General features: G+C 53.2%; 6 protein-coding genes across 6 annotated transcripts; 2 read left to right on the top strand and 4 right to left on the bottom strand.

Annotated features, from left to right (window-relative positions):
* Nucleotides 1-69: 69 nt before the first annotated feature.
* Nucleotides 70-476, bottom strand: M421DRAFT_3051 (uncharacterized protein; the record flags this gene model as incomplete). Its single annotated transcript, XM_033589146.1, has 2 exons — nt 70-207; nt 378-476. 2 exons carry the CDS (start codon nt 474-476, stop codon nt 70-72), a joined length of 237 nt encoding a protein of 78 aa, XP_033450999.1.
* Nucleotides 477-930: 454 nt separating this feature from the next.
* On the bottom strand, nt 931-3013 carry M421DRAFT_418233 (uncharacterized protein). The gene is made up of 2 exons (XM_033591710.1): nt 2788-3013; nt 931-2736 (listed from the first exon to the last, which is right to left on the bottom strand). Exons 1-2 carry the CDS (start codon nt 2978-2980, stop codon nt 989-991), a joined length of 1941 nt encoding a protein of 646 aa, XP_033450998.1. The 5' UTR covers nt 2981-3013; the 3' UTR covers nt 931-988.
* Nucleotides 3014-3227: 214 nt separating this feature from the next.
* Nucleotides 3228-4699, top strand: M421DRAFT_418232 (3-ketodihydrosphingosine reductase, Tsc10). Its single transcript, XM_033591709.1, has 2 exons — nt 3228-3377; nt 3426-4699. Exons 1-2 carry the CDS (start codon nt 3261-3263, stop codon nt 4410-4412), a joined length of 1104 nt encoding a protein of 367 aa, XP_033450997.1. The 5' UTR covers nt 3228-3260; the 3' UTR covers nt 4413-4699.
* Nucleotides 4700-9105: 4406 nt separating this feature from the next.
* M421DRAFT_99360 (uncharacterized protein) lies at nt 9106-10380 on the bottom strand (the record flags this gene model as incomplete). The annotated part of the gene is made up of 3 exons (XM_033598744.1): nt 9106-9820; nt 9872-10249; nt 10340-10380. 3 exons carry the CDS (start codon nt 10378-10380, stop codon nt 9106-9108), a joined length of 1134 nt encoding a protein of 377 aa, XP_033450996.1.
* A 190-nt stretch (nt 10381-10570) lies between these two features.
* M421DRAFT_357989 (uncharacterized protein) lies at nt 10571-11164 on the bottom strand. The gene has a single exon (XM_033589640.1). The coding sequence runs from the start codon at nt 11068-11070 to the stop codon at nt 10762-10764; it is 309 nt and encodes a 102-aa protein (XP_033450995.1). The 5' UTR covers nt 11071-11164; the 3' UTR covers nt 10571-10761.
* Nucleotides 11165-12103: 939 nt separating this feature from the next.
* On the top strand, nt 12104-15708 carry M421DRAFT_418229 (uncharacterized protein). Its single transcript, XM_033591708.1, has 3 exons — nt 12104-12731; nt 12783-13802; nt 13860-15708. Exons 1-3 carry the CDS (start codon nt 12363-12365, stop codon nt 15258-15260), a joined length of 2790 nt encoding a protein of 929 aa, XP_033450994.1. The 5' UTR covers nt 12104-12362; the 3' UTR covers nt 15261-15708.
* The last annotated feature ends 899 nt before the right edge of the window (nt 15709-16607 follow it).

Raw genomic sequence — 16607 nt, 5'->3', positions numbered from 1 at the left:
ATCCAATTGCTTCACACGTCGTTACATGTATATGTATGAAATGCTCTCGCAGCCTGGCGCGGCAGCCGTCTAGCCGTAGCGCACGTTCTGCACCGTGCCGTCCTCGCCGACGTGGATGTTTAGCCTGTCGGGCTTGTGGTCCATGGTCGACATGCTATCGGGCTGCAGCACGCGGTGCTCCTTGGGCAGATCCTGCTTTGCGAATGTCTGGGTGCTGTCAGCTTCAGATCTAAATATACATATAAATCTTCAAATCGCCGCTGTGGGCTGAACTTGCGTCCTGACGTCGCTGTGCGCGTCGGAAGAGCTCGCAAAGGGGACAGTGTGCAGGCTTCCGACGAGTGAGTGTGGTGGGTGGTGAATGGTAGCCGACGTACAGTCTCGTTATGTGCATCGCCGATGGACTTGCCCATGAGCTTCGTGGCCCAGTCGTCCTTACCGTCCTTGGACTGGATTCCGGGGACTACGAGAGGCATGGTGGTGTATCGTGTCGGCGTGAAGCGGCGTGTAAAGGTTCGGGGGAGTATATTGGGTTCGAAGCAGTAGTGTTGATGTCAGTCTCTCTCTCTCTCTCTCTGTGTGTGTGTGTGTGTGTGTGTGTGTGTGTGAGTCCTGTACGGGGAGATGGGCTATATGTAGATTGCGCACCCTGGTAGGAGGCTAGAGATTACTTGGTCGAAGGCGTTGCTGGCCGAGAGCTGCTGCCTGTCATGGGATACGCTTGGGGGTGACGTCAACCCGCAGCGACCTACCAGATGAGGGGTGGTGGGGCACAAGGTGGTGAACCGACCGAGCTTCCTCTTGTGTCTGGACTTTGACTTATCATTTGCAAGGATCTTAGAGTAGTTTGTAATTACAAGTTGGACCAGTTGAACGTCAGTGCGATTTGGTTTCGCTTCGATGAGACGACTTGTGAGCTTGTTTGACTGTGTGCAATTGGGGTATATTTCCTACTCTAATAGCACCCCCTCGCTCTAGATGCAAACGCCTACAACTTCCTACTTCTGACCATCCCCTTCTTGATACCTGTGAGTTCACCACCGTAGTTCGCATGCCCAGCACTCGCCTTCGCCTTGTCGAAGACCGGCCGCATACTCTTCTCCTTCTTAAGCTTCTCGGCGTACTTCTCCTTCTTCTTGACACGCGGGTTGCGCACGCTCTTCTTGCGGTGTGGTGTGAGACCCTTGTTTTTCGCGATCTGGTAGCTAATCTGCCTCCTCCCATCGTCACCAATAATTTCCTCCTCAACAACTGTAGCGCCCTGTTTCGCAGCCTCCGCGTACGCAGCAGCGCGATCCGCTTTGGCCGCTTTCTTGGTGTTGCTGCGTGCGGCCACCATGTCGTAGTACCCGTCTTCATCTTCGAAATCGTTGTCCTCGGGTCTGAAGGGCTCGGCTTCGTCGCCGGAGCTGTCTGGCCCTTCGCCCAGGGCGACACCAGGACCGTTGTTTTTGTGCTGTCCGCGCTTTTCGGCTTCGAGTTGAAGACGCGCTTGACGGTCCTTGAGGCGCTCGCGGTGAGGGACGTCTGCGTCGCCACCGTAGTCTTTACCGGCGGCGTCGCGCTTGTTGGCTTTTTGCGCGATTTGAGAGGTGTAGAAGCGCAGAGATTTCTTCTTGCGGGCTTTCTCCGCCAGCTCGTGGGCTGTGAGGTCGGTCTCTTCGCCGAAGTCGGAGTCGTCGGGGTTGAGGAGGTTAATCTTGCCTTCGGGGGCTTTCTTCTTCTTGGAGGCCTTCTTGAGCGCGGCTTTATCTGTGAGCGCTGACAGTGAGCCGAGATCTTGCTCAGTTTGCAGCAGCCTCTCAGCACGACGGGCCTTTGCCTCTGCGCGAGCGACCTCTGCTGCGCGTTCTGCCTTGGTTTTCTTCTGCTTCTGTGCCTTCTTCTTGAGTCCCTGATCCAGCTCGACGCCTGAAAGCGCACTGGCTTCGTCGATGACTGAAAGCTCCTCCGCGTCCGTCTCCACCATAGGGTCACCAACGGGTAGGCTTTCAACCTTCGTCCATAGTCTTTGTGTCTTCAGCAGGCTCTCCATGACTGGATGTTCGTGCAGCTCCCTGGGGTCCATCGCAATCGCCGACGAGTCATCGTCCTTTGCGGTCGATCCCAGGATAGCAAAGTACATAGCCATAGCCGCGAGATATGCGGCGCATGCGCGGTATTTTGTGACGGCGATAGGTGTGGCTTGCGAGCCTTTGCTCATTTTGTTCGCTCTTGACTTGAGGAGGCGTTCGGCAGCGTTCGCGGCAGCAGCCAATTCGTCGTGCAGTGGCTGCAGGCGCAGGTACTCTCTCGAAATGTGCTCAAACTCCGGGTATCTTGTCTTCATGATCTTGAGTCGTTCCTCCTCAGACATGCTATCTGTGATCTGCAGTTGAGGAAGCACCTCTGTGACCCTCGCGCCACCTTCTGCCTCCTCTTCCTCGCCCTGACCAAGCCACTCGTCTTCGTCGAAGCCGAAAGCTGCCTCTGACATGGCTTGGAGCTGCTTCTTCTGCAATCTGCGAGCCTCCTTCTCTTCGTCAAGGGCATCCTGTTCTGTCTCAATGGCATCGGCGTTGTAGTAGTCCTTCTTCGTAGCACCCCAAGTCTCGTCCATCTCCTCGTCTTCGTCGTCTGGCGCTTGATCATCCGATTCTGCGGCCTCGCTTGCATCATCTTCCTCGTCGTCCTCGTCGTCGCTATCGTTGAGGTTGTCGCCGAGGATTTCTTCTTCTGAGTTGTCGAGGAACTTGTCTTGCAATGGTCAGTATTCGCGGCTTGAGATACAGGAAAAGTGTTTCATACCCTCTTCTTGGTACTTCCTCAGCCTCTTTGCCGCCGGCCCTTCGTCGAGCATAACCTTCTCGCGGTTTAAGAGGAACTCATCCTCCGAGTCGGCGACATCTTCCCATGAGTTGATGGCGAGTTTCGAGTCGTCATTTTTCGGCGCCTTAGAGTCACCGTATGCGCGACCACCAGCCTTCCTTTTCTTGGCCATGCTTGCTGTCGCCTATTGTGCTGTCGGACTGACGATGCTTGAGTTGATCGCCAAAAAGTTTCGAAATCTTGGCCGCCGCGGGAATGGACCCACTACCTGCGCTAAGGGCCGCTTTAGGCTCAGATAGGGAAAGCGCCCTGGTGCAGTTCCGAGCACCATCTGCAGCAGTTCCCAGTGACACTGTTGATTTGTTGACATGCTGTAGTGCTTACAGTATCCTTGTCTCTGTTCTCAGACCCTCATATCCTGCTGGAGTAAGCTTTGAGGCCACACGATCCAGATGTCTCAGTTGCTGCTCGGCGCGACAGGAATCGTTCTTCTGATTGTCGGAATTCTAAGTCTGGACATTATGGGCTTCGCATTCTGGAGGGACAACCAGTTCCCTGTGGAGGGGAAGGTAAGTGCACAATGCTCACACTGAGGCGATTACTAAGAGTTATTTAAGACCGTTCTCCTCACCGGTGCCTCCCAGGGCTTGGGCAGGGAAATCGCTAAGCTGCTGTCAGCGCGCGGTGCGAATCTCATCCTCGTCGCTCGAACCGTCAAGAACCTCGAGTCCGCCGTCGAGTACACACGATCCCACGCGAGGGATTCCTCGAGCCAACGCTTCCACTACATCTCCGCTGATGTGTCTTCCGAGGCAGAGAACGAACGTGTTCTTGCTGAAGCTACTGCGTGGAACAACGGTACCATGCCCGAGATTGTATGGGCGAATGCTGGCGCCTCGATACCTGGGCTCTTCATTGAGACTAGCACCGAGACTATGCGCAAGCAGATGGATCTTAACTACTTCTCAGCGGCATACCTCGCACACAAGACACTGAAAGCATGGTGGTACCCTGGCACGCCGTACTCAGCAGGAAAGAGTGATGTCTCCAAAGGCACACGGCACTTCATCCTCACATCCTCAGGTGTTGCGTTTGTTGGTCTGGCTGGCTACACCCCGTACTCGCCCGCGAAGGCAGCCTTGCGCTCGCTGGCAGACGGACTGCGCTCAGAAGTCCTGCTGTACAACGGGGCGCGTCGGTCGAAAGTTATCTCAGGGCAAACACCCGCACCTTTCGATGTCAATATCCACGCTATCTTTCCGGGCACAATCCTCTCCCCGGGCTTCGAGAACGAGGAGAAGACCAAGCACCCCATCACACGCCTGCTCGAGTCATCCGACCCCAAGCAGACCGAGAGCGAAGCTGCGATTGCCGCAGTCAGCGGGCTGGAGAATGGCAATTACATGACTACGACAAACTGGATGATTGGACTGCTGCGCTGGGGCTCGCTCGGCAGCAGTCAAAGGAATAACATCATCGTGGATACCATGATGAGTTGGATCGTGTCTATCGTCTGGCTCGTTATGGTGCCAGATCTCAACAGCAAGGTCTGGGGATGGGGCAAGAAGGAGGGCATGCCGAAGCTCAGGCAGAACGCGCAGTAGTGGCTTCATGGAGCCTTTCATCGTATGCGGATACCCATTTGCATTCACAGTGAACACAATAAGAAAACTGTTTATAGCTCAAAAAACATCAAGCCCCGTGCGCTAGAAAACACTAAGGGGCTGCCCTAACACAGTTTCGGCTTCGATCAAAGCCGCGTTTAACATCACATATCAGAACTTTAGGCTTGGGAGTCATGCTGGCCTCCAAGAGGGCTTCGATTGCAATCGCTTTGAGCACAGGTATCTGTCTTAATACTATATCGTCGTTGAACAATTCGTCTTATTCAGCACTTCCACTCCCACTTGTCATGTGCCCTTTTCACAACCCATCATAAGGTCCACACCGAAGTCAGTCTCAAGCTCGTCGCATGAATGAAGTAGTCTGCTCACTTTGGAATGATCTGCCAGGCTTCGGGCGAGAAGCGTTGAGCTGTGATATAAATTCCCGGCTGCATCTCTGGAATCGAAGTCAGCAGCGCCGTGGACCGAACACTCAGATATACACACCCTTCATCACGTCAGGAACAGTCTGTCGAAGCTTGGTGTAGAGATCTTCCAGCGCATCAATAACACCTGCTTCGCTCGTGCCCTGCGAGAGGTATTGCCATTCATAGTACCTATTCATGGAAAATGCCTTTACGATGGCGTTTGCCATAGCAAATGAGTTGAGCCTCGAACTGTGCACCATCTTTGCACTGGAGGATATCAAACTTGTCGACTTGATGGGGCTGGGCAAGCCGAGGGCCGTAGATGGCTTGCGCCTGAGCTATGGGTGGCGTCAGTGTCGCACATGACCGCCGCGACCACGACGTAGACTCACAAATGCAAAGCTGTGTAAGATTGAAACCCATATTGATCTTCTCACGCGGGAGGCCATCGACTACGTTGTCGTGCCTCTTCGGTGTGCGGTCGCGGTGTGAAATGAATTCCAGCGCGGCAGGTGGAGGGAGAAGAAAAGGACTGGAAAAGAAAGGCTACTTGTACCGCTGAGCGATGCAAGACTTTCGATCTGCGTTCATGAAAGCGTGATTGAGTCACACGTAGCCCACCGCTTGCCTCCAGAGGTGAAGGTGAACGCAAAGTCTCGTTGACTCTTCCTCGCTACCGTGGATCGCGAACTTGGAAAGGGCAGTTGCAAGTGACATCGGGTATCTGGAAGTATCAGCTGCAGAAGCTGATCACATGTCGCTATTCGCTCGGATGTTGTCTACGATGGAATCTAGAAAGCATAGGGATCCAATTCCACGCACAAGCGTAGTTATCAAGCAACGTCAAGAAGTTACATCTCTCGATTGGGATTACACACATGTAGGAACTTGGAAAGCTCGTAGAGAAGACCAAATTCCCAGACAAGGCGAACATCTCGTCTTCTGTCACAGGAATAGGTAAGACTGTCTCCAGATTGGCGGTTGTGAATTGCCAATGTCCGACCTCAGCGACACTATCTCCGAAGCTTTCGTGATTGGCGCTCAGGTGAACGTTATCGTCGCAGCGCGCTACTCAGGCAATTTGTTGAATAAAACCAAAGATGAGGACAAAATAACGCGTACCGTACAGGTCTCTGCCAAAGCTTGTGAGAAGTTATGGTCTTTCGCGAGGTCGAGCAACAGCGGTTCATATCGAGGCTCAACTTTCGCCCCGGTTTACCTCAATAGCCTGATGATAGGCTTTGAGGCGGCGCAGGCTCAGGATCCTTCCAGAACTTCGCAAGAGCATCTTGACCACGTTAACTCCGCGGGCGTATGCGCACCAGAGGCAGTCCTTGGACATCCGCAAATCAACCATGACGGCGTTCAGGACCTTCTTGATGCGGTTCTCAACGTCAATCACAGTTGTTGGACCAAACCTCCAGTTACATACCTTAGAGCCACACTCTTAGCCAGATTAAAGGCCAAACTTGGTACCCCAGCTCCTACCATCTGAGCAACTTGAAAGTCTCACTACTTCTTGCCAGACAGCTGAAAGCTTCTGGCTCGAGACTGCTCCCGCGGCTGGGTTGTGCTTTGCAGCTTGCTTTACAATGACCGGCTCCATAATTCCCCACTCTTCCTTTTAAGCGTCCAAGAAGCTCTTTTTATTGATGATGTGATGAAGGCCCTGTGGACCAGCACCCTCGTCGACGGTAATGTGCAAGTGATACCCGACCGCGGGCTTAGATTTTTTCCAATGGTTGGGCTCAAGTGTGGTCTCGTTCGAAGGCACTGCCTTGAGGGAAGCGTAGTAGACAGGAAGGTGAGCTATGAATTGTTAGTGGTTTAGAAGACATTTGAGGGAAGTGAATTCGAGTAGGTGCTAACTCTCGATGAAATTTCTCGTAGTATTGAGGCCTTCATTATGGTTGGGGGTAGTGATGGATATAGGGATAGATCGGTGCTGGTTGATATTTCCTTGGTGGTTATGCTGCTGTGGGAAACTGAGATCCTGCCCCTATCTAAGTAGGTGAGCATGTTTGCCCTTGCACTTCTAAAATTCATTGTATTGTTATATATGCCTCCATTGCTTGCTACCGGCTACGGGGGACGCTTTTGACGTCTTTCTGCGATGGCGAACCATGACTATGTTGTTGTCGAGCTTGGAAGTCGTTGACTTACATCTCGACGCAGTCTGACCTCTCTTGACAATGCACCATATTGTCCAAACTGCATGTTTCCTTACTGTGACTGCAATTACCTCCCAAGTGTACCTTGCCATTTACGGGCACACTCGATAATGTTTGCTGCAGGACGAATCCAATGTTTGTGGCTGGCTTCATGCATACCTGTTCTGATATCTAATGAAAGTTTCAAGGTTCCGGTAACGTTGCTTTCGTTTTATAGTTTCCTTTGTATATTGTACGTCAGTTATGATGTACATCGTAAGTTGGAGTAGGGTCTACGCCTGCCGGCCTATGTTATATGTCCACCGAGATTCAATCTGTAACCAGCCGAACCATCTCCGCGATGCAGTGTATACCAACAAATAGCAAGCAGGGAGTCGTTTTCTGTGCGTGGAACGAAAACGATAGCCCAAGCAGTCGTAAAGACGACAAGAAGGTAGCAACAGTATCCATTGTGCTCATTTGCGATTGCATAGTCGTTACTTTTGTTGTTCATAGCTGGCCGGATCTGTAGTTGTAGCTAGCCGAGTCTTTGTTCATAGCCAGCCGGGATGTAGTCATATACATATACAGAAGGGCATAAGGCAAGTCTAGCCGGGTACATCAGCAGACCGATCGAGTGAGGCATGGTGTTTTGTTTTTTGTCTTTTTGTTTGTACTTCCTCCTGCACATCAGACTGCGTATCTGCTGCCACCATGTGCGTATGTGCCTTCCTTACTGGGGTCTTAGCTCCGTACGGGTGGGACTGCGCACTAGGTCCATTATCAGGAAGCCCTATGTAAACATTATAGACAACCGTTTCGGCAGGCTCAGCGTACCCGTTCGTTCTGTTTCGGTAGAGTTCTCTCCGCTTTTTCAAGGAAGCATGTCCGGCACTTACCTTAGGCCTGGAAAACCGGAGATGACAGCCGATGCTCTAACCGCGCCACTGATCAGAAAGGCTGGTTTGTATCACTAGACGGTCGGCCCAGTGGACTGACTGCAAGATCAGCCTTCGCTGCTTCGAGGTCTTTGACGCCGTGTCAACGAAGGAGAAATATCCGGCATCTTTTGCTTTCTTCCTGAGTCGACCGCAGTCGGTGTGTTATCAGAAGACGTGATTTGAAATATCTTGTACAACGCAAGGCCGAGCCGCAAATCTGGATCGCCTTGATGTCTGCCCGCAGCAGGTGGAGCCTTCTATACTCATTCTACTAAATTCATTTTATTAAACTCCCAGGGTCATGGGTCCACCTCACCTGCCTGTCACTCTGATACTTGACAGATCCGGAGCGTGGTGTTCGGAGATCGCAGACGCGGGACAGATCCCTGACAATGCAATTGCGTAAATTACAGGAGCAACGGATGCGAAAGCGATATCTGCATCTGGTTCGTCGAGGACGCACTGGTAGAGTTTGCTGGAGTAGGTGCCTCATGACTAAGACCCACCTTCCGGCAGTTCACATAACGGTACCACATGCAGGCAATCACCCCTTCCGTACGCGGCAGCTGTTATTATCGCGCCCGGAATTGCGTTGACATGAGTCGGACAGACGCCGTGCGAAAACCCGGAGTCCAATGTCGTAGTCCATATCTCCATGTCATTGTGTAGACGTCGCAGGCCCGGCCCGAACTCCGAGGCTCACAAGTCGCTGCGTGCGAAATCTCGATCGTGGTCTGGCGGGGCGTGACGCTAGTGCACCTCCAAGCGCGACTCTTTCTGCGGAGATTTACGAAGCTGTGGACTGGAAAGCCATAGTGTGTCTTGGCGATAGGAATTTGGTACGCTTTGTGTTGGCAGGGGGGGGGGGGGGGTTGAGCAGGGATGAGCGCAGAGGGATAGGAACAGCGGGGTTGCGGCACGGAAAGACTCAGTTGAGAAATTAATCGAAGCAAAAGCAGAGGACGTGTGGTACGATATGTGCTTTGTGTGAAATCAAAATTGCTGTATGCAAGGCTGAGATTGATCACGAAAAGCAAGTTTGCCAAGCGATATTTGATGGTGGAATGAGAACCACATGTGACGGGAGTCTGACGTGATCACCGACACGCGAGACGCATGTGCTGTGAGATGTGGTATGGTTGACAGACAGAAAGAGACAAACGGAAGCGCCGACTCACAGGCCGCCCAGGTCTTGCTTCAACACATCGAGTATCCTCTTGCTATCCACCTCTTCATCAACCTTACTATTCGTTCCGTCGTCTTTGAGTCTCCTCAGTATTTCAGGGTCGACGTCCTTCATTAGCTCCTCAAACTCTCTTTGCTGTTCACCCTCTTCCTTGCGGTACTCTTCATCTAGCATGAACTCCGAAGGCAGTTCTGGTGTTTCTGCAGGGAAGTAGTATACTGTTGGAAATTCTTCCACTATCTGCCCCCGTAAAGCATCACCAAGTGTGTCAGAGGATGTCAGAGGAATGAGAACGCGTCGACTCGAACTCGTCCTTGGCCGCAGAAGATAGAAGATATGTCTTCTGTCTATTAATGCTTCAGGCTGTGCAGAATCTGGCTGGGGTATTTTTGCGTCTGCTCCCCCTGCGTCTTGCTCCGGTGCTGCTAGAGGGACCGAAGTCGAAGTTGCTGGACCCGGCACTTCCACATTCGATTCAATCGCGGACGATCCGACTCGTGTTACCGTTGGCTCTGAACTACCCTGAAGATGTTCAGGCCTTGAGATTGATTCAGCCTCGGCCTCTCTCTTCCGTTTCTTCTTCGATGTTGGGCTCTCGAACAGCGGGTGTGTCCTGTAGATTGGCTCTACAGCAGAGCTTTGCGTGAGCGTGCGCCTCTTATCCACTCCGATCCACTCGACCGTCCAGATGATGTTCCTGTTGCTTCGATAGCGTTAGTCGTGCTCAAACAAAGTACTCTTGACGTGCTCTTACCCCGACTTCGACCGATGTGTTTTGTTCTCTTTCGCTCTGCTCATGCCCTTGGGCGCCCGAATTACCTTAACACCAGCATTGGAAAACTGATAATCCATCTTTTGGCTTTGGTCACCCCTGAGCCTGGAGCTGAGGCCAACATCGAGGCCTCTCTCTGACACCGTCTTATCCGACTTCTCAAGATCACGTTCGATACCAGACAGGAAATTGTAATCATGATCGATACCTGCAGGTGTAGCCAGTTCGGACTTCTTCATGAATTTCGTAGGATCTCGTCTGCCTGAGCATTGCGCCCACTGCTTGTGTCGCTTGACACATGGTAGCGAGCATGTGCGCGCAGAACAACCTGGACACTTGTATTTCGATTCATGAATGTTGCTGGCTATGTCAGTACAAAAGCGACGAAATGACGGGGTTTTGCATCAAGAGGGACAATGGAGATTTATATCTGAGCGCATGTGGACGTACCATACACTGCAGAGACTACTCAAAAGGGTTTGGTCTGACATGTTAGTCAAGATGCAAACGCCAGTCCCGTGATGTTGAGATCAAAACTTCCGTTTCCCAAATCTCAGATCTGGGTCAACGGTCTCTGCGATCGGTTCGGAGACGCGGGTCGTTAGTCGCCCAGACGGAAGTGTAGGGAACTCGGACTAGATACGCAACTCGATTTTGCCGCAGCAGTAACGTTGCGGTGCGGAGAGTTAGTTGGTGGTATTCGAAAAGAAAATGCCGAGCCATCGCAACCGGTAAAATTAGCGTCCGCTAGCCGCTCTCCCAGCCAACCAAGCCTCGGGACCCAATCCTTCGTATTGCTGCGAGATGCAAGGTCCAGGGATTTCAGCGAAGCTTTCTCGAAGGTTTTGACAGCGTCGTGATATGCGCAAGAATCAGCAGATGCTGCAGGCTAAAAGCTTGTCAAAGTTCGAGTGGTTGATCGTTAGCTCGCCAACATGCTTTGGACGCAACTGCCTGTCTGCACACGTGCAGATCGCTACCTCGGGTCCAACTTCTTCTTTTTCAGCATTGCGCGTCGAGGCCAGGGAGGTCGATATTGGCGAGCTTAAGGCTAGCACTGTTGCAGTTCTCCTCCGCGATAAGACGTATCGATCACGGGTGCGGAACCGGGCACATCCTCCATCGTTCGCCCGCCTGCTAGGTTCATCCAGGAGTTGATCAAACCTATAATGCCGACACATAACTGGAGGGGTATATATGTGCGAGGCACTTACGTGTGTATGGCTACAAGCCCAGAGTGGAGCAAGTCGTCCAAATCGTTGAATCTCCTGCAGGCCATGACCTGCGCACAACGTGGGCGAATCTCCCCGATTTGACAATTCAGCAACGTCGGCCAATGTTTCAGCTTCAAGGTGCTGCACGCCCACGACTACTGCAGAACAACCATGGGACCAATCAGCACTACGTGGTCAGGAGCAACCAATGAGACCGAGATTCGCACGTCCCGACACTCGAGCGACGTCGATATGCACGTCTTCCTTAGCAAGATCGGACTACCTGTTGGCTGGATGCAGAAGTCTAACACGCTTTCGCGACTTTGACGATCAATCATCGCGTCACAGACCGTGCAGGCTCCGCTGACAGTCAGGGGAAAGCTCGAAGGTTTGAGGATTCTTATTCGCCGAGCGCGGAGCCTGCTCCTGCGGGAAGCCGCCGTGGGACCAGTGGTAGTTTGCTCATGCATGTTTCTGCGAGGATGCACGCTGCAAAAGGCCCTCGCGTTTGTGCACAAATCTGCAGCGATTCAATCCCAGCCCAAAACGGTCCGCAGCATGAGACCGCGCCTCGCGCTATTGCCACTTGAGGCGGGGATTCTGGCCTTTCGATATCGCCCATCTACAAGGTTTGGCTACACAACCTGCAAGACAGCGTCCGCAGGAGCTGTGAACTGTTGGGCTACTCGCGAAAGTTGCAGCTCGTGATGAGCTCGCATGGTACCGCGCACTCTGATCTCGCTCGCATGCCGCCGTCAACCGCTGTGGGTTTCGGAGGCGCCGTTCTGCCCACAGAGAGAAGACGCCCATGGCTGGGCGGCGCGCACGCCCCTGATCAGACCATGCTCGGAGGTGGAGACCTTCAAATGCAGATTGGTAGGGAACATGTCCTCATTTCCTCAACCGAGACTTGTGAAGCCCACCCATGCTAGCGTTCGGGTGGTTCTTCCCCAAGCTCCAGCCCGAGCTTCGAGGGCGCCGCAGGTCCCCAAAAGAAGCCAGCCGCCTCATCGAGTTCCCCTTGCTGCAGCACTCCTCACTGCAATCCCGCAGCAAGGTGACTCGGAGCTTTCGGCCACCAGACAGTTCGTCGAGTTGCTGTCATTGTGTTTGAATCCCATCACATGCCCTCTTGAAGCTTCACGATATCTTCGGATGTTCTCTCTGTCATTATAGTACCACCTAGTCTTGGACCCTCTGGACGTCACCAAGAGACTTTTCGCGCGATCGATTCGGTACCAACGGAACACATTCTAACAATGGCACCTTCTTTGACCCTGCGTCCTCGCACCCGCGACGATCGTCCTCCTACAAGGGACAATACCGACCACAGTCTCATTATTCCCAGCCGGACGTCTTCTCTCCACTCGCGAATCACCCAGCCGCTTCCGTCAACTTTGAATGTCAAACAGGGTGCCCGCACCCCCAAGACATTAACCCATGCGTACATGGTATGTGGTGTTGGCCGGGAGCCGTCGCAATGGGTGAAGGCACCAGCACCAGCGCAGGGCAAGATTGGGCACATGAAAGGCGCAGTGGGCACTTTCTGGCTGCCAGAGATCTTGGGTAGCAGTCCGAGATTGGAGCAGGATAACGAGATTGCGAGGTCTCTCCATGCTGCGATGCGAGTATGTTTACATCACGAATGCTGTGCTGAGCATGTTCTGATCACATTATAGGCCTGTTTCCCCCACGATGTCGAGATTTGCACCGGACGAAGCCAGCCCCATTGCGTGCATCACTCCTTTGTTCTCCAGCAAGATTCGTCGCACACTCTTTACGGCATTGCCCTTCGTGTTTGGTCTCGTGCCGATGAGAAGAGAGCCGAGACGATTCGTGATCTGCGCAAGCGCACCGAGCCGGATTTCTTCGACAGCCCTGACGAGACCTACTGGATTCCGTACTGCCTGAGTTTCCTCTCGAGGTATCCCTTGTACAACCTGCTCGGCGACTACCTTCGAGGGATGTGGATCCACTGGAACAAGGCTACCAATCTGTTTCACGCTGAGGAGGTATCTCGCATACTGAGCTTCCCCGCGCCACGACTGAACGACCTAGTCCGCATTGACATGAAGGATTACGCGCTGTGCTACCAATTCCCCTCTTCACCGACCGGTTTTCAAAATTTTGCCATGTGGCCGCTGTTCACCTGTCTCTCAATTCCCAACATCGTAGGCGTAATTGAGGCCGCAGTATCGCCAACACGACGAATCATCTTCACCAGCCACTACCCCGCAGTGCTCACCATCGCAGCTGAAACGGTGCGATATTGCGTTCGGGTGTATGAGTGGAGCGGTCTGTACGTACCTGTCGTGCATGCGCGTCACGTCAAGGACCTCGTACAAGAACCGGGACCATACATCCTCGGTGTAACGTCGGAATGTCGATCGTTATTCACCGCACCAAACGATGCCCTTGTAGTGGACCTGGACCGAAACTTCGTGCTGACTTCGAGCCCGCCGACCGCCCTGACAGCTGGACAGAGGACCAAGATGATTCAGCGTCTCACGCAGGCTCTCAACGGCGAAGTGTCGCCGACCGGTGTCCCACAGCATCTGCGATCTGCTTACGGTGGCGGCAAGCTGATCCCTGCCGGTCAGATCATCGTCATGCGCGGTGAGGTTGAGAGCATTCAGGACCCAGAGTGGTGGAACCAGGATGCGGTAATGTCCATCATGGACCACGTGTGTGAGAAGCTCGTGAGTACTCAACGAATCGCAATCACAACATAATCGATAGCTAATGATGTATTACAGGGCCGCAACAGTGGGATGAAGGCGATCTTTGGTGGATCTGTCAAGAAACCACTGATGACCAAGGTCTCCATGCGCCACCTCAATGAGATTGTTCGCGAGCGCAATCAGTACTCTCGTGACGCTCAGGAGGCTTGGCAGGACTTCATCAATCTTAAGGGTCGCATGGACACGGAGCTTTCCAAGGTCTCCAAGCGCAACAACTTCCTGGTCGAGGAGCTTGAGAGCTGGAAGCAGCAATTCCTCAAGTTTCAGACGTTTGCCGAGCAGCTTACAAAGGAGACCCAGGAGCTCAAGATCAAAATCGAGAACCACAAACGCGAAAATCGTCGCCTCACAAGTCTCATTGACCAGCAGAAGGATGATGCCGCACGTCTCACAGTTCGCCTCTCTGGAACTGAAAAGCAGCGTGACGATGCTCTGGAAGCTCTTGTCCTTCAGCAGGAGATCGCTGAAGAGCTCGAGCGCGAGAGGCAGAGGAACAAGAAGGATCTTTCTGCACTTCAGCACACCAACTCTGCACTCGTTCGACAGCGTGATGAGACTCAGCGCGTTGTCCTCCACCTTCGTGCTCTTATCGAGGGTCAGACCCACCACATGGAACACATTGTCAAGTCTCTGAACCAGGATGACATGAACAACTACATGGCGGAGGGTTTCCCCGAGGACGTTGAGGAGGAGGATGAAGAGGACGAGTTCCATGATTCTGAGGCACCTCAGACGCCCAGGAAGGACAGGTCAGAGGTTGGCACCATTCGCGGCGTTTCTGGTATCGACAGCCAGGCTGGCTCAAGATCAAGCACCGCAAACGGTACGCATCTCGAGGGCGAGGACGTCACACCCGACATGGAACACCGCTTACACAACTCTCCAGCGCGCAACTCGAAGCGTTTCTCCAACCAATCCATGGTCGACGTTGCCGACCGCGTGCTCCGCGACAAGACCGACGCAATTGCATACATCATCCGCAACATCTCCGAGCAGTGCGCCGCCGCTGTCGAGGGCCTTCAGCTCGCCCAGCGCGCCGACACTGAGGACGGCGACAACAACAGTGAGCGCCGCGCCAGCCTTGGCCAGCAGTCGACAGTTGACGGCCGCACGCAGTCGACGATCGGCAGCGAGTACGGTGATGAGGACATGCTGCGCCCTGGTCGTGGCTCCAGCATCCCTCCCACTCCTGATCTGAGCCACCGATCAAGCACATCGATGTCTATGACGAGCGCCTCGACAACGCCAGATCGGTCGAGCCTGCAGCACCGAACGCACGATGTCCTTGATGTCCCCACTCGCATCGTCGAGGATGAGGCCTTCGAGGACAACAACTCGTACTCCGACCTGCCCGTGTCCAAGTACGCCACCCCTCTCCCCCGCTCGCGCCAGAGTTCGCGGCAGCATGTGCGGTAGACCCGCACGGCTTATGTGCGACGATCTCTCAGCTGGCTCAACTAGCCTCATACCTGATCCCTGACCTCATAATGCCTAAGCTTCCGCTTAGGTTGGTGGCGGGACAGTCTTAACCTCACCACTGCCTCATGGCAACGCCATCTGGCACTTCGGCTTCTCGCCACCCCACATTTGCATTGCCTTTCCTTTGGCGCAGGCGTCGGCGTCAAAAGGGGCGAACTCACGTTCTTACTGTCCTTGATCACACGTTCGATCTACACGTTTCCCACCCCACGAATTCTTCTTGTGTACGGCCATTCTTAGGTAGCGCGGGCTGCGCAGAGGAGGAAAAGGATCTGGATCTGTGAGATCTGGACCTCATGTGATGCGAGAGTAGGAGATGTCTTCTTATGTATCTTATCTTAGCGAGCTTTTTGTAGCGTATAATACCATATCTCATCGTCTCTACACACACCACACACCACACACTGCACGGGCCGATATGGAAACGAGACATTGCGAACACTGTCATGTCGTCAAGCCAAGAAAATTGATTCGCTGCCTCATCTAGCCTCGTCACTTCCCTTGCACCCCTCCAGCAACCTATCCTATCATTGAACCGACTATCAGCCACAAGCTAAGCACCGTGCCATAGTCAGCGCTATGCGCGCCGCAAAGCGTGCATGACCTTGATCCCAGATCTGGTGGCTTAGATCGCCACCTCAGAGAACGTAGCGCGACGTTGTTGGCGTCGGCAGGCGGGGATAATCGATGGAACACACATGTCTGCTATATCAAGGACGTTATTGCAGGACGCTAATGTAGCCGTTGGACGACATGCGGTGCAATATTTGCGCAGGAATGTAGTTATGTTGTATAATTTGCGTATGATGGTGCGGATGCGGATCATCTGTTTGTGATGATTCCGAGCAACAAAACTCGGGATATGGATATGCTTACTATGATCGACGGGAGTGTTCAGCTCAGATGAAGTATGCTTATGGCTTGTAGACTGTGTTGCCGAGTACTCGCTTCTCGTGATGTGCTGGCACGTATCTTTGCTCAAGCGGCTGCTGCAATGAAGTGAACTGAGAAGTGGCTTATCAAGCCGAGTTGAGCTCGCTCGGCAGTCCATGCATATTCATTCGCACTCTAATTTAAGCGAACAGAACTCCATTCGCTGGTATGTAAGATATGTGGAACGAAGCCGATTGGGACATGGGTGGGACAATGGCTGACCTTGCTGACCCGCTCTGGCTGCAGTGTTCATGATCGACGAAGTGACAGCTTGACGTCTCGTAACGGTGTTGGGGATAAGTTGCGTTATCACCGCGAAGGTATTGAGAAAGGCACGTGGGGAATCAGCCG

Source organism: Didymella exigua (assembly GCF_010094145.1).
Source record: "Didymella exigua CBS 183.55 unplaced genomic scaffold M421scaffold_7, whole genome shotgun sequence".
Classification (NCBI taxonomy): Eukaryota; Fungi; Ascomycota; class Dothideomycetes; order Pleosporales; family Didymellaceae; genus Didymella; species Didymella exigua.
Note: the sequence above shows the minus strand (reverse complement) of the source record. Positions and strands in the feature narration are given on the sequence as shown.

Excerpts from the sequence above, each read along its gene's own strand:
- M421DRAFT_418232 (XM_033591709.1), top strand. The coding sequence starts at position 3,261 with ATGTCTCAGTTGCTGCTCGGCGCGACAGGAATCGTTCTTCTGATTGTC. Across the intron at positions 3,378-3,425 it reads AGTTCCCTGTGGAGGGGAAG|ACCGTTCTCCTCACCGGTGC; the intron begins GTAAGTGCACAA and ends GAGTTATTTAAG.
- M421DRAFT_357989 (XM_033589640.1), bottom strand. The coding sequence starts at position 11,070 with ATGTGTCGGCATTATAGGTTTGATCAACTCCTGGATGAACCTAGCAGG.
- M421DRAFT_418233 (XM_033591710.1), bottom strand. The coding sequence starts at position 2,980 with ATGGCCAAGAAAAGGAAGGCTGGTGGTCGCGCATACGGTGACTCTAAG. Across the intron at positions 2,737-2,787 it reads GAGGAAGTACCAAGAAGAGG|ACAAGTTCCTCGACAACTCA; the intron begins GTATGAAACACT and ends GACCATTGCAAG.
- M421DRAFT_418229 (XM_033591708.1), top strand. The coding sequence starts at position 12,363 with ATGGCACCTTCTTTGACCCTGCGTCCTCGCACCCGCGACGATCGTCCT. Across the intron at positions 12,732-12,782 it reads CTCTCCATGCTGCGATGCGA|GCCTGTTTCCCCCACGATGT; the intron begins GTATGTTTACAT and ends ATCACATTATAG. Across the intron at positions 13,803-13,859 it reads ACCACGTGTGTGAGAAGCTC|GGCCGCAACAGTGGGATGAA; the intron begins GTGAGTACTCAA and ends GATGTATTACAG.